Genomic DNA, 15,383 nt, shown 5'->3' with positions numbered 1-15,383 from the left:
ATCAAAAGTGAGCCCGTATGGGACCTGGTGGGTGCCAATGCACATTCTTTGGATGGATGAAGCAAACATTTTAATAAAGAGTGAGTGTGTGTGTGGAGGGGTTTGTACATGTGACTGCCTCTACCTGTGGAGGTCAGAGGCAGTGCATCCTCCTGGAGCTAGAGTTACAGGTGCCTGTGAGACACCTGACAGGGATGCTTGGAATTGGACTTGGGACCTCAGCCATTGTAGTACTCACTCTTAACCACTGAGCCATCCCTCCAGCCCTGTGCCAAACTTTGCAGTTGCTTGCCATCAGCATGACCAAGATGGGGCAAGTGACTCATTTCGATGGTGGATTTTCAGCTCCCCCTCTACTCACCTGGGGGCGGGGTTCCCTTTAGCTTCACATTCAATCAGGATGTTATCTCGGGGGTCCACGATGTGGTCCTTCACCGACTGCTTGGTGATCGTTGGGGGTTGGGTCACTGCAACAGGACACATGTGGCAAGAGTCAGAACTGTGGAGACCTGCCCTGCCCTTGGCTTAGGGAGTGGCTAAAGTCTAGAGCAGCAGGAACAACCTGGGCAAGCAGGCAAGCGGGCAAGCGGGCAAGCAAGCAAGCACGAGAAGTATCCTATTCTAAAAAGGTAATTTCTTAAATAGCGTTTTAGGGTAGAGGTAGATGACGGAGTCTGGGAATAGGAACCCTTTACGAAGAGCCAGCATCCCTCTAAGCAAGTGAAAATCAGGCTTTCTTTCACGAAGCCCACGTCCCCAGTGCTCAGCACACCGCCAGGGCACAGCCGTTCCTGCTAAATTTGTGCTGAATGACAGAAACAAAACCAGCTGTGACTGTAGAACTTAGGGCTGTGATGGTTCTGAGATGGCCAGACTGTCCAGAGCCAACAGAGGCTTCGGTCCCTTAGACTTTCCCAAGGGCTTCCCCGTGTACCGCTAAGCTGGTGCTCTGCCCAGGGGTGCAGTGCCAACCAGCAGTAGATGAATGAGCTGCAGTAGCTAAGGAGCAACCCAGCCAACGATAGACCTTCTTCTGCCACCTAGCTGCCCCTGCCCCCTTCCTGGGGAAGTTCTCTTCCATTGGTAAAAGACTCACGGTAGGGCTCTAGGCTGGATCAGCTCTAGCAGGCAGTGAAGGGGCCACTGATTTCAAGCCCAGCCTTCTCCCCTGGCCTTTTCCCAACCTCCCACCTCCCAGAGGCTCAAGGGCATAGAGGCACACCAGGCACTTACGCTCATTCTGAATGCTTGCTGTTAGTTCCAGTGGGTTAGCATTGGGAGGGGGAGAGAAGGAGAACAGAGTTATTGCACACAATTGATCAGCTGTCTATCCGGTGTCCTCTTGCCCTAGCATGCAAGGCTGGGGCAGGGCAACGTAGGGACAGCTCTGGGCATGGGGGTTTCTCCCAGATGTGGAGCCTGGCAGAAGAGCCAGGCAAGGCCGGAGAACAGACACAGCAAACGAATACTTTGTAGAAAAGGTGTTGTATCCACAGAGTGGGGCAGGACCAGTAAGTAACCAAAGGAAGATGTTACCAGGCAAGTCCAAATGTCCCCAAATGCCAACACTGCCTGAAAGAGACTCTTCAGATGTTTTCTGGCATCTCACACAACTGGGGGATGGGAGAGCCTTGGTGCACAGGGTCAGCACGGAGGTGCTGGGGGATGAGAGGACTTGAACAACTTCTCTGGGACAAAGGTCAAAAGTATAGGGGCTCAGAGAGCCCCGCACCTCGCTCCCTCACCACACTGCTTCTCCTACACAAACACACATTCTACAAAGATCCTGTCCCTGAATGACAGACTCCTGGCAAGTGGCCAAGCCCACTGCTCCTTGTGTTCCTCACAAACGGGACAAAGAGGTGGGCTGCACGTGTCCTCACTAGCCCTGTCTGAACTCATGAGCCGTGTACGGGTGTGCTTTTGCTCCTCATGCTCTAAGAGGAGAAGACGCAGGCTCTGCCTCAGATGGTCTGCTGTGGTGCCTAGATTCTATCTTGTTTCCGTCCATGCTGGGGATAGAAACCAGGGCCTTAGCAACATCAGGCAAGTGCTCTAACAATGACACTGCATCCACTCTGAGTCCTACATTTCTGACAAATGCCTAGGTGGTGCTGAGACCTATGAACCATGCAGTTAGAAGCAGCAAGGTTTTAGATGTGGAAAGCAAGCCTCGGAGCAAACAGATGTGGAGAAAAGACAAAAACAGGTCTCTAGGACTTTTCAGTGTCTTTCTTTACACAGAGTGACATCCTCGTGTCACTCTGGTGCATGGGGACCTTGGGCTGCCCCTTTCAGAGTGAGAGCTGTTAGGGAGAGCAGGAGGTATCATGCTTTAAAGCAGAGTCATGGAGATCTTGATGCCTTGCCACCAGAGTGAAGGGACTTGGAAAAGGAGGTGCAGGCTGAGAAAGGGCAGCCCGAAGGGACCCAGGGCTCACCTAGGTCCAGGAGAGTCACAGGAGGAGAGAAAAGGGCATGAATAAGGGGGAGCATGGCGGGAATGAGCGGCCCACTGTGCAGGCTGCCAGCAAAGGAAAGGCTTCGTGGTATGGCTTTTAGAAAGGTTTCATGAGCTAGGTGGTGTGGCCCTCGGAGTAAGGAAGGGACATTCTGCTTATCACCTGTCCGAGTCTGCCTGGGCTGGAAGCAAAGGAATGAAAAAACCCCAAAAGGAAAGCCAACAAGGCTCTGAACACAGGCTCTGCAGTACTCCCACTCTGAACACAGGCTCTGCGGTGCTCCCACTCTGAACATAGGCTCTGTGGTGCTCCCACTCTGAACACAGGCTCTATGATGGTCCCACTCTGAACACAGGCTCTGTGATGCTCCCACTCTGAACACAGACTCTGTGGTGCTCCCACTCTGAACATAGGCTCTGTGGTGCTCCCACTCTGAACACAGGCTCTGTGGTGCTCCCACTCTGAACACAGGCTCTGCGGTGCTCCCACTCTGAACACAGGCTCTGCGGTGCTCCCACCCTGAACACAGGCTCTGTGGTGCTCCCACTCGGAACACAGGCTCTGCGGTGCTCCTACCCTGTACACAGGCTCTGTGGTGCTACTTGCTTTGGCACCTTCACCTGCATGTGGGATTCCTGCCAAGAACAGATATTCTAAAGAGACTGAAAGATGGTGCAGCTGGCACAGGAGGGGACGAGGGAGGGGGCCGGTCTCCAGACAGGCAGGACTGGCACTTAAGCACATTCCTTTTAACTACCAGCTGGGCTCTGGCTTCATTTCAGGATGCAGCGATGCCTCTTGGTCCTCATGTACCCCACTCCCAGGCTCTGGTCTCCTTCCAGAGCATCTTGAACTCAAGGAGGGGTGGTCACATGGCTACGGTCCTTTGGACCCTGGCTTCAGAGGCAGATGGGTACCAGTTTCCCCAGAGGTGGTTGCAAAGCTTCCAAAAGCCATCCTCTAAGTGAGTTAGCTGGGCTCAGGCGCAGGCCTCGGTGAGGCTGAGGTCCCTGACGATGTGGATAAGGGAGGATGCAGGCAGGTACTTCCTCAAGTGGAGATTGCCAAGTCAGATAAGACCAGGCTGACTGTCGTCCCCAGCTGTGCTGCCTACCTCAGGGCCTCCTCAGCGTCTGCTTGCCTAATGGGACAATGACATCTCAGTCACCGCTGAGCTCCCAGGGGATTTATTGCTGGGACACAATCAAGCCAGAAGACAAGTGGTGGTGGTGCTGGTGACAGCCTGTCTGGGGACAAGGACAACAGTGCTTCTCTCTGTCACCCCACTGCATGCTCTTCTTTCCTTTCATGGAGCTGGCTGTCTGGCGATGTCAGGTGGAGAATGAACTTGTTCCTTTGGTTTCTAAGAAGGAGAAGATAATCTAATCCACCTCTGTTGAGGTGAGCCTGTGTCTGCCCTGACTCCAGGGCTTTGCCTTCCTGCCCTTTCCTTCCTGGGCTCTGGTAGTTGACTTCTGGGCACCTTCCTGGGAGGATGGGAGATGGGGGGATGGGCATGTTACCGCCCATAGCCCTGTTTGGATGAGGTGGGCGGGGCATCTCTCCATTCTGCCGTCCTCTTCTGTGGGCTCCTAGGAGGAAATGCTGATTCCCCTTCAGTGGAAGGGAGAAGGAAAGTATACTCTAGCTCCCAGACAACTCACTTTTTGGCAAAGCTGCTCTGGTCGATGAGGTGACCCACTACTTTTTTTTTCAAAGGTCATGCTGTTCTACTCCAGGCTAATGGAAGGGAGGTGGCGTGTGACTTTGCTGGCAAGGCAGTTGGACCCAGAGGCTGGGCACTTCAATAGGGGATTGTGCAGCCTCCCAGGGGGCTGCTCCAGAAAGCTGCTGTGCCAAGCGCCAGAGTGGAAGCAACGTCCCTGCTCTAGAGGCACAGAGAATGCCCTGAAGGGGCAAATGAGGGAGACACCTGACAAGCCAGTCTGAAGCCCAACACCCTCATCCCCACCCGTTAGAAACACCCGACTTGTCCCAATCCCAGAGAACGTGGCTAAGCCTGAGGAGAAACCTGCCAAGGAAGTCCTTGCCCTTGCTGTGTCGTTTTGAATTCGGTTCTGCAGAAGAGTCATTGAGATCGTCTCTGGCAAGTAGGGAGGTGTGGTGCTTTATGGGATGTCCATGCCGCCAGCCCAGACCAACTGCAGCTACTGCTGCCTCTGCCTCTTTCCTGCTTCCTAACAGGCCAGCTGAGGATGGCGCCCACCAGCATCCAAATTCACTGTGAGAACCACATGTGGTGAGCTCAGTAGAGCCCGGAGGTCCCTATCAGACCTAGGGCAGCTGTAGTTCCACTGGGGTCTAAGGACTAAGTAGGATCAATGTGCCGTAGTACAGTCCAAAGATGCAGACTCCATTCTTGACTTTATCACCACGAGAGGTGTGACCCAGGCAAGGAAGGGGCTGGTCTGTGTATATACAACATAAAAAGAAGGGTCCTCCCCGGCCTCCATCAGGAAGCTGGGACGGAGAGTGCATGGCAAGGAAGTCAAGGCCCTCAGCCTTCCGCCTCAGGCAGTACGTGGGCTTCCTGTTGTATCTCCATCTCCAGTGGAGCATGGAAATCCGTATTTTCAATATAGAAGTCCACACCATCTGTTTCTGTGTTCGCTCTGCAGGCGCCCCTCCCCCAGCAGCCCTGGACATCTAACTGCAGGTGAGAAGCAGCAGAAGAGAAATGAGCCTTCACCGTGCTCTCGATAACCCAATTTCCTCTGCACCCTCCTCTCCAGGGACACACCCTTATCACGATGCTTATTAGATTGTCTGCCTGGCTGTTAATGAGAACTCTCCTTGAGCCAACCACAGACGGTCGCCATGGGAACGCTTGACTCACAGCTCTCCTCTCCTCCTCCTTCCGTGTGTACACACACACACACACACACACACACACACACACACACACACATGCACAGAGGCAGCAGCGGTCTTGCCCGGCTTGCTTGTGGGATCAGTTCATAGTTATTACCGGCCTCTGTCTTCCGGAAGGGTAGGCTCCTCTTGGATAGCTATGACTGGGGTGGAAGAGGTCTGGCTTTAGAGCCCTGTGGGGCCTTCTCGGAGGCCACCTTCACCTCCCGCCTCCTTCAGTCATCTGTTAACTGGAGAGTGCCCAGGTCTGTCTTGGGATCACATGGGCTCCATGAATTCCTTGAGGCAGAGAACAGGAGGCAGAGGTGCTATGCCTGCACCTTCGTGTGAGGACGAGAAGACATCCGCCGCGAGTGCCAAAACGGTGGTGAAGGGGCACATGCTTACAGACAGGGCCAAGGAGCAAGGCACCCTCAGCCATCAGTGAACACAGCAATGGTGCCGATAGATAAGAGATGCAGACATTAGCTCAGCCCGCCAGGTTCAGACAGGGCTCCACCATCAGAGGCAGAAACGAGTACCCTCTCCTTTTTGGATAGTACCTGGGGAATACTAGGACAGAAAGAACCTGTGTCCGGCTCTCCAATGGCCACATAATGTGATTTAATGTCTCAGTTAGCTGTGCCCTTTACAAAGCCTTCCTAATCCTCTACCAGGCTGGTCACCATCTTCCTTATTCCTCCAATCACAATTGGACATAGGCTCTGGTGTGTCGAGTCAGAGAGACGAGTAAGGCCCCCGAAGCTGCCTTTAGAAGGGGTACGTCAAGGCCATGGCTGTGCGGGTGTGAGTAGAGGGAACAGCTCCAGGTCGCTCTCAGAATCCCAAACGGGGTTATCCTTGGTTCCACTCAGCAGGTTCCAAGCAACACAGACACCAACCAGCTTATCCACATCTCCAAGAAGACGCTTGCGCCCAGCGGCAGCCTACACCAAGTCTTTTAGGAAAAGCCCAGCTCTAAAGCCTGGAATCTACCATTACTCTCTCTCCCCCTCACCTCCCTGCCCTCTCTCCCCAGCACCCATTCCTCTGATATCAGGAGTAAAACGGGAAGAGAGGGCACAGAACTCACGATCCATCGGAATCTCAATGGCCCCTCCGAGGCTGAGGAGGAAGAGGATGAGGGCTACGTGGACCCAGGGTGGCGCCTGCTGCCTGGCCATCCTCAGCACCAGGCCCTGCTCCGCACTGCCCAGCCCACGGGCTCTCGATGCCTTGCGCCGTTCCACGTGGGCTTTCCAGACAGTGCTCAGCTGGAGAAAGAAAAAACAACAGCAAGTTAGTTTCTCTTGACCTTATGCTCTGCTCTAGTCTCCCCAGGGTCTCAAAAGACCCAAGGGGCCTCTTGACCACAGAGCAGGGGATCCCCTGGACCAGAGTTTCTAACCTTGGAACCGGACGGTCTGTGGCATGGGAACTGCTCTATCTATTGTAGTGTTGGAGGCATCCCTGGTCCCCACCCGTCCAAGGTCAGTAGGGCTCAGGCAGTCCGGCTGCCAATCAAAATTATCTTGGACATCCCTGCTTGCCCCAAGAGGACACATGCACCAGTAATCGAGACCTTTTATGTTAGAAAAACAGCTCTGCACAGCGCAATTGTGGAAAGACGTACTGGCCTAGAGGCCTGGAAGAGAGGGACCAAGCTCAAAGCCTCCCCGGACCATCTGCTGAGTGTGCCTGGAGCAGAATGTGTTTGGGTAAAGACTCAAAAATAAGACCTCAGTGATGTTCTTTGGTCCCAAGAAGAGGGGGGAGGGCTGTCTGAGAAGTCAGCACTCTGGGACCGCCTGGAGCTCCAGCCTGCCAGCATTACACAAGCTGAAGCTGCAGCAGGTAACATCTCCAGAATCCCCCAGCTTCCCTCAGCGAACATCTGTATCAGCCGGACACACAACTCTACCCCTGCTTGGCTGGAACTTGAAGCCCAAAAGTCAACTGCACACACCCCATTCATCCTAAGCAGGTAGAGAACAGGGCCCAGGCAAGAGCTCCTTGGAGACAAAGCCATTGATGTGGAGTCCTGAAGCAGGAAACATCACCGGTCACTACCTCCTCATGTCAGAATGAAGGGTTCTGGCTTACATTCATTTCAGCAACCAGCACTACCCCCCACCCCCGTGTGTATATGTGTGTGCGTGCGTATGTGTGTTTGTGTGTGCGTGTGCGTGCGTGCGTGTGTCTATGTGTGTATATGTGTGCGTGCGTGTGTGTGTGTGCGTGTGTATATGTGTGTGTGCGTGTGTGTGCATGTGTGTGCGTGCCTGTGTGCATGTGTGTATGTGTACGTGTGTGCGTGTGCATGTGTATATGTGTGCATGTGTGTGCGTGTGTGCATGTGTGTGCGTGTGCATATGTGTGTGCGTGTGTGCATGTGTGTGTGTGTGTGTGTGTGTCTGTGTCTAGCCTTTATCTACCTACCTCCCTTCCCATGCACACTGCCTTGTTTTTGACCACCAGTGTCCCAGGCTAGAGTGACTGCAACAGCTCCTGCTGTTCCCCTCTCTGCGCACCCCCCATCCCCTTTCATTCTTCATCCACGACCAGAATTGTTACTTCTAAAGTACAAACACGGACATGCCATTCCTAGACACCTCTCACTGTTGTCCCCAAGTTCAAGCTAACCTCCTTTATGGGCTCGGAGCGTCTAACCACATGCCTATCTGGTCTTTCTCAGTCTGCCCTGGTATGCTGCTCCTCCAGTGCAGGATGTCTTGACCACTCGCCCAGGAAAGACTGACATCTGTGCAGGACAGCCTGTGACCTTGCCTCCTTCATTAGGGAAAGAATGATTTATCTGCTCCACATTCCCACTGCCACTCCCATGATGGCACACTTTGCTTTGCAGTCATCCAAAAAAAGTCATGTGAGAAAGTTGGGCTCCATACATGGGAAAGTTTGTTTATTATTATCAGGAATTTATCGCAGTACCAAAGGCATAATAGTAGCCCCTCAGAACATGTGACAGATGGATATGAGGATGGGTAAGAAAATGAACAAGTGAGCAAAATAAATGAAATAAACTACTTAGATAGTATTGTTTTAAAAATATTTTATCAATTCTTTGAGAATTTCATAAAATATATTTTGAATACATTCATCCTCTCCCCCATCTCTCCTCTTGCCCAGGCCTCTTCTCCCTTCCCCTCTTTACCTAAACAAGTCTGAGTTTTCATCTTCGTCATTTAAATTCCATCCAGTCTAGTTTGCCTAGCTACTCCCGGGAGCGGGGCCACCCTGCCCTACTAAGGGTCACGTCTTAGAGAGAACTGACTTTCTCTCCCAGCAGCCATTAAATGTCAACAGCTCCTCAGCTGGTAGTGAAGTTTGTGCTCACCTTCTCTCACTCCAACCTGGATTTTGTCTGGCTGGAGCTTGCACAGGTCTGGTGTGCAAAGTCTAGCATGCAGAGGTCTGGTGTGCAGAGGTCTGGTGTGCACAGGTCGGGTGTGCACTGGTCTGGTGTGCTGCACAGATCTGGTGTACACAGGTCTGGTGTGCGCTGGCCTTTGTGTGTTGTTCACAGTCACTGTGCACTCATGTTTGCAACTGCTCTGCTGTGTCCAGCAAACAGTTACCATGATGTTATCTACAACTTCTGATTCTAACAGTCTTCCCACTCCCTCTTCTGTGAAGATCCCTGAGCTTGAGGGATGGAAGCATCGTGTGTGTGTGTGTGTGTGTGTGTGTGTGTGTGTGTGTGTGTGTGTATCTGTTTCTCTAGAAAACCACCAGGTAGCACCAGAAAACACAAGCTGGTGAGTGACTAAGATGGGAAAAATCTTCTTCCCTATAGGTCAGATGCCGCCAGGAAGCCGATGGGCTGGAAGAAGACAAGAGAGCAGAAAATCTTCCAAGGATGGGCCCTTTGGCTACCAAGATGGCCCTTACACTGTCCTCCAGAGAGGCCACTGATGCTTGTAATTCTTTTTCAAAACCTATTTTTAATGATGGTTCTTAAAAACTTTAACCTCCCTTTAGCCCACGACCCACCAGGGGTAGAGGAAAAGGAAGGATACCTGGGGGTGGGGGTGGGGTGGGAAGTGGACCTGTTTAGAAAGGTTCCTTGCCCCAACGCCCATCTGGGTTGTCTGGAAATCAGACAGTTCAGTTCACAGGTCAGCAGCAGCAGCTTGGTCCACTTGCAAACACTTCCCCGAAACACCAGCAGTCCAGTTTGGTAGAGTCGGGATATAAGCAGGAATCAGCAACTTTGGCACTACCTAGCAGAAACAGCCAGGCCTCAGCCTCAGCTCGAGGCAGCAGAAGGACCTGGAGGAACATGAGGAGAGGTTCTCGGCTGTGCCTGTCTTAGCAAAGACGCAAGACCCACAAGTACTGCACGGCTAGCTATGTAAGCAAGGCAAGCTCGGCCTCCATCACTCTCTGTCTAGTCCTACTTATACCCCCCAAACATCACGTGTCCTCCACAGGTCTTGCCTCCGTGTGTGTGTCTGTCTCAGTTGACATCCCCCTGCCAATCAGCCCAAATCCAAAGCAGTGAAAAGAACTGCAGCACACCCCCAGAAGTTTTTTGATGTGTTTCTCTCTATGGAATCCCAACCAATGGAGCTCAACCGCCCAATACAAGGTGGGCTGATACTGCGTGTCGTTAGCAAAGAATCCTTCAGCACGTGCCCTTTCTTTTTTTTTTTTTTTTTTTTAAAGATTTATTTATTATATATAAGTACACTGTAGCTGTCATCTTCAGACACACCAGAAGAGGGCATCGGATCCCATTACAGATGGTTGTGAGCCACCATGTGTTTGCTGGGATTTGAACTCAGGACCTCTGGAAGAGCAGTCAGTGCTCTTAACCGCTGAGCCATCTCTCCAGCCCAGCACGTGCCCTTTCACGTGCTTGCTTTAGCAGAACATGCTTCCTTCTGTGTCTGCTCCGGCTAAACATTCCTCCACGAGCTTGCCCCAGCAAAACACCATCCGACCGACTTTTCAAAGAACCCTTAAGTTTCCGCTTCAGCTGCTTTAGCTGCGGAGATCAGCCCAACTCTCTAGCTCAAGGCCCCGCATGGAGAGAGCTTATACCAAGGGAAGGCGTGGGCTTCCTTCAAGAAAATCGTGGCAAGGCTCGGTTTGGGCTCCCTGACCACCATGTTTGGCACAGGGACCTGCCAAGGAACATTCGTGATGGGAAAGGGAGGGGGTGGTATTCATCCGGGGAATCTCCATGGAGCCAGGGAGCCAGAAGCTATTCATTAACCAGAAACACACTGGCAGGAAAAAGCCCAGCTGTTGGGGATGTTTGAAATTCACAGTTTAACAGCACAGTAGATAAAGGCCATCAAGACATCAACCGCATCCCCACTGCCTGAGAAATCCCTCCCCCATGTTCTTGGGAAGAAGGCTCAAAGGTTACTTAATGTTATGAGAGCTATTTGATTTTAACCAGTCTCCTCGATTTTCTGATGAGGAATCAAGAGCAGAGGAGAGCAAGTGACTTGCTTAGGATCACCCCGCTGGTTGGTCCAAGGTGTCCTGCCTCCCAGACCAGGACCTTTCTACCCAGTTTCCTTGTCTTTGTTACACAGGAAAGTCCCGAAGTGAAGATGCTATTTTAAAAGACAGTGTATAGTCTGGCAGTTTTTCTAAAGTTAAAACATGAAACTATCCGCAAACCCTTTCATTTCACTCTGAGGTATATGCCCCGTGGATTTAAATCAGGTTCTGAAACAAGTGATGTGCACAGCTCGTATCACTTGCAACAGCCAAACAGTGGAAATGGTTCAAGCATCCATCTGTGGGCAGATGGGGAAGAGGACTTCGGTTTATGCATACCATGGACTAGTATCCAGCCGCCAAAAAGAACGAAATGCTGACGTATGCCAGAATGTGGAACGATTCCCAAAACACGTCCAGTGAAAGAGCCCACACTGTCCCATACAAATGGTCCCTTGTAGCGATTTCATATAAATAGTCAGAATCAGTAATTGCAGAGACAGAACACCATTGGTGCCAGACGCTGGGGGAGGCTCAGCAAGTGACTGCCCGTGGTATGGGTGTCCTCTGGGAAGATGAGGGTGTTTTGAAACTGGACAGGTTCATGCACACATCGTGAATGTCACTAAATTGTGAACTTAAAAATGATTTAGATAAATTTCATACCAATAGGAGAAAAGTATGACATTGGTCTCTGGAACATTCTCACAGAGATGAAGAGGGGGCAGAAGAAAGAGCATGACAGCAGCCCTCAGTGCAGAAGGCAGTACATGGTGTGCAAACTTCCCCACGCACTGTGAGAGGATTTCCATCTGAGTGGGGGTGGGGCCTAGAGCTCTGGAAGACCCCACGAACAGAGGGCAGAGAGGCCTGCCAGGGTCCTCACATCAGCAAGGCCTAGGGAGAAAGGGGCAAGGGGGTGGGGCAGGGCTCCTGGCCTACAGCAGTGATGTCTACATCTCTAAAGACTGCCTGTTTGACGGTCAACCACAGGGGCATGGCCATCATTGCATGGCTTAGTCCTTTTCCAGGCCTTTCTGATAACGTAAGGGGCATGTTCCTTTTGTTTCCCATTGCTGTGATAAGCAGCCTGACAAAAGGAAGGGTTTATTCCCTAGGAAAGAAAAGGTTTATTATAGCCCACCGTTCTACATTACAGTCATTCACCAGGGGACGTCGAGGCAGCGGGAATTTGAAGGAATTGGTCACATCCATAGTGAAGAGCAATTCAAGATCCCCTGTCCAGGAACGGTGCCACCCACAATGGGTAGGTCTTCCCACCTCATAAGTAATGAAGGTAATCACCTGCAGACAGGCCCCACGGCTAACCCAGTCTAGATAGCTCATCATTTAGACGCTTCTCGGGCTATTCTAGATTGTCCAATCGACAAGAGAAATGAACCATCACGAGTTAGTGCATGAGGGAGATGATGGGGGTGTGAGCTCTGGTAAGGGCCCCTCGGTGGGAAGGGGAAAGCCTCATTCAGGAATAAGGGCAGGTGGAGGCTGACGGAGGCCAGCCACCAGCCACCATTGTCTCTGAATCTTGGAAGAAGGGACGGAATGTTATCATTTAACTTCACAGAGGTAAAACCAGGCCTAAGTAACCTCAAAGAAGAGGTACTTTCCTGAGTTGCAGGGATAGAAGCTACCCATCAACCACAGCCCACACACACCATCCATGAAAAACAAACCCAGCCAGAGCAGAATAGCTGGGTATCATTTGAACATGCAAACTTCTGAACTTAAACTTCCAGGGAGGGGAGGGGCCGGATCAGGTCTGAGATCTTTTTCACCTTGTGAACACGGATGCCAATGAACCTCTGTTGTCTTGTTCAGGAATAGCCCCCACCTTGAGCGACCTGCCTGGGCATCTGTGAGCCTCCCGAGAGACTCAAATTCAAAATGTCTGAGATGAGCGCATGTGAGTTTGGTCGTGGTATTCTGCACGGTGGCTCCTGGTTCAGCTCAAGGGCACCACTGGCCGTGCACTCACACTGCCTGCTTTGATGCCATCCCACGCACGAGGTGGAGGTCCCCGGCCTCAAGAGCTTTCTTTGCCCTTCTCTTCTGAAATATGGAGGTAATCCCAGCCCCTACCCCAGAAGCACTTCCTTTGGGAATCACGCAGCATGTGCGGTGCACACACATGCTTTCCCGCTGCCACAGATCAGGATTTCCCCTCCCTCTGGTAGCCTGTGTGACTCTCCACGAAGCAGGGAGAATTACCCACTCATTGTCAGGGCTTGCTTTTCTATTTCTCCCTTTTGTTTTTCTGGGCCCTGGCTGCCCCCTCCCATCCCCCCCCAGACTGAAGGCCCCTGGCATTGATTCTACAAGCTGTCCCCGACAGATGGAATAGGTGCTCACGGCTCCCTCTTTCAAGCTGTCATCTTCAGGAGCCCCCCACAGCCCTGTCTCAGGCAGGCTGTGACAGTGGTCACAATATGTCTGAATTGACAAAGACAGGCAGCCCAGAGATATGGCTCAGCTGGTGGCTCTGGTCCCCTGAGCAGTAGCTGCCACAGACTTTCAGTCAGGAGGCATCAGGCAGTCCCTCGCGCTGTAGCCCCACTGTTCAGGCACTGAGCTGGAGAACTCACATGAGGGTGGGGAACAAGGTTGATCCACTTTCGTGGACCTCATATTTCCAAGGGATAACAGAAAATAAATGGGAAATTATCAAAATGAAGTAACCGGGAGTCTTAAGCTCTCTCTGTCTCTGTCTCTGTCTCTGTCTGTCTGTCTCTGTCTCTGTCTCTGTCTCTGTCTCTCTCTCTCTCTCTCTCTCTCTCACACACACACACACACACACACACCATAGAAGCTTAGTGAGAAGGTGCAGACGTGTGGGGTGCCCTCCCGTAGGCGAATGCATCAACCGATTGTGCTTTATAAGGGTGACTGGAGTATTGTTCAGTGATGAGCAGAGGTGAGCTCTGAAGCCACTAAGAGATGGAGAAGCTGCTGAAGCGGGTATCACAAAGAGAATGAGTCCCACTGTTTGGCACTCTGAAAAAGCAAGGTTCGGAGCTGGTAAGATCAGAGGGTGCAGGAGGCAGGAGACGTGACTCTGTAGCACCCCTACTTGTGGACTGCGGGCTCACGTCAGTGCAAGCTTTTCAGACTCAAGAAACACACAGCGCCAAGTGTGATTCCTGCTGTGCTGGGAGGCTCTGGTGACAGTGGTGTGTGGCTCTGGGGTTGTTAGTGGGATCCAGCAGAGAACAGGGTGGATGAGAGGGCTCTGCAGTGGGGTCAGGGAATGTGTGACTGTCTCTGGACCAGTTCAGTTCTGCCCCGAACGTAAAACCATTCTTTAAGATTTACGTTTCTCAAGAAAGAAGTCCTAATACAATGATGGGAGCGCATGGGTTAAGGAAGGCCTTTGGTGACTAAGGCCTGAGAGGCGAGAAGGGCCAATCCTGTAAAGATAGGTCAAAACAAGCTCCCTAGGTAGGGAGAACTGCTTGCGCCAAGGCCCTGTGGCAGCTAATGGATCGTACATATAAGGATCTGAAAGAAGCCACTGTGGCTATTGAAAGAGTGCACGTGGACGAGAACATGGTACTGTCAGGAAGACAAAGACTCACAGAGGCTGCTGATGGCCAGACTAGGGAGCTTAAACCACATCCCAGGCATTCCAGATTTTCAGCAGGAACGACGTGGAGGTTAAAGGCCACTCTGGCTGCAGCGTGATGGGGCCAGACCGAGGCACGGTGACACTTTTTCTCTGCAGTCTCTGGGTGAGACCAGTCTTTAGTTTCTACCTTCCTGTCACCCAAACCTGGTGCGGCCTGCTCCCCAGCAGTGTTCAGGGCTGAGGACAGGGCTGACATTGTCTCACAGCAGAGGAGTGGAGAATTCTCTCAAAGCGCTTCGGGAACCTGTTCCAAGGGAGGCACAGGAACACAGGAGGAATCAGGGCATCCTCTGATCCCATAGCTACTCCACAGGCAGAGCTGGGATGGGCACTCAGTGACTGGGTCCTGTCCCCAAAGCCTAGTTTACTAAGAGGACAACAGCTTTGCTTTACCCCATCCCCCATGCTGGTCTGCTCCTCAGGCCCAGAAACATCGGAACTGAGTGACCCCGGACTTCATCCTCAGAAATCATCGTGAGTCCAAATGCACCTTTCTTCCTCCAAGCCGACTTCCTCCGTATTTGTCACAAGGATAGAAAAGTGTCCAGCACAGTCGGTGACCTCAGTTTCCCCATTCAAACCTCTGCTTCCATCTCAAGACCAAGCAGTGAAGCTGTGTGTTTTCCCCAGTCACCTAACATGCCCTGCCGTCAGGAAGTCCTCCAGAATTTCCACACACTCAGAACCTTGCTTTCTCCCTGATGAAGCCTGCCCTCTCCTAACCTGCTCTGGGAGCTGCCACACGCAAGTGATGGAGGTTGACTTCCGTGCTGGGGCAGCTGGGACTCAATGGATTCTCCTGCTCATCCTCGTTCTGGGTGCTCACTGTTAGCTAGCTCCACGCTCTCCTTACACAAACCCGCCTTTCAAGTTTGCCTGAACCAGCGTTTCTGCTCACCTGACTCTCATCATGCCCACACTTAGGTCCCTGG

General features: G+C 52.1%; 1 protein-coding gene across 2 annotated transcripts in view; it reads right to left on the bottom strand.

Annotated features, from left to right (window-relative positions):
* Nfasc (neurofascin) overlaps positions 1 to 15,383 on the bottom strand; it is a 178,838-nt gene that overhangs the window by 67,886 nt on the left and 95,569 nt on the right. Inside the window, exons 3-5 of one of the 2 annotated variants that reach the window (XM_032915297.1) lie at positions 6,427 to 6,607; positions 1,234 to 1,251; positions 362 to 467 (exon numbers count right to left, since the gene is read on the bottom strand). In XM_032915297.1, the coding sequence (XP_032771188.1) occupies positions 362 to 467; positions 1,234 to 1,251; positions 6,427 to 6,607 (305 nt within the window). The remainder of the gene's footprint in view (positions 1 to 361; positions 468 to 1,233; positions 1,252 to 6,426; positions 6,608 to 15,383) is intronic. The other variant, XM_032915298.1, reaches the window with a different exon arrangement.

This window comes from Rattus rattus, chromosome 10 (assembly GCF_011064425.1).
Source record: "Rattus rattus isolate New Zealand chromosome 10, Rrattus_CSIRO_v1, whole genome shotgun sequence".
NCBI lineage: Eukaryota > Metazoa > Chordata > Mammalia > Rodentia > Muridae > Rattus > Rattus rattus.
The sequence above is the reverse complement of the archived record's forward strand: the minus strand, read 5'-3'. Positions and strand labels throughout refer to the sequence as shown.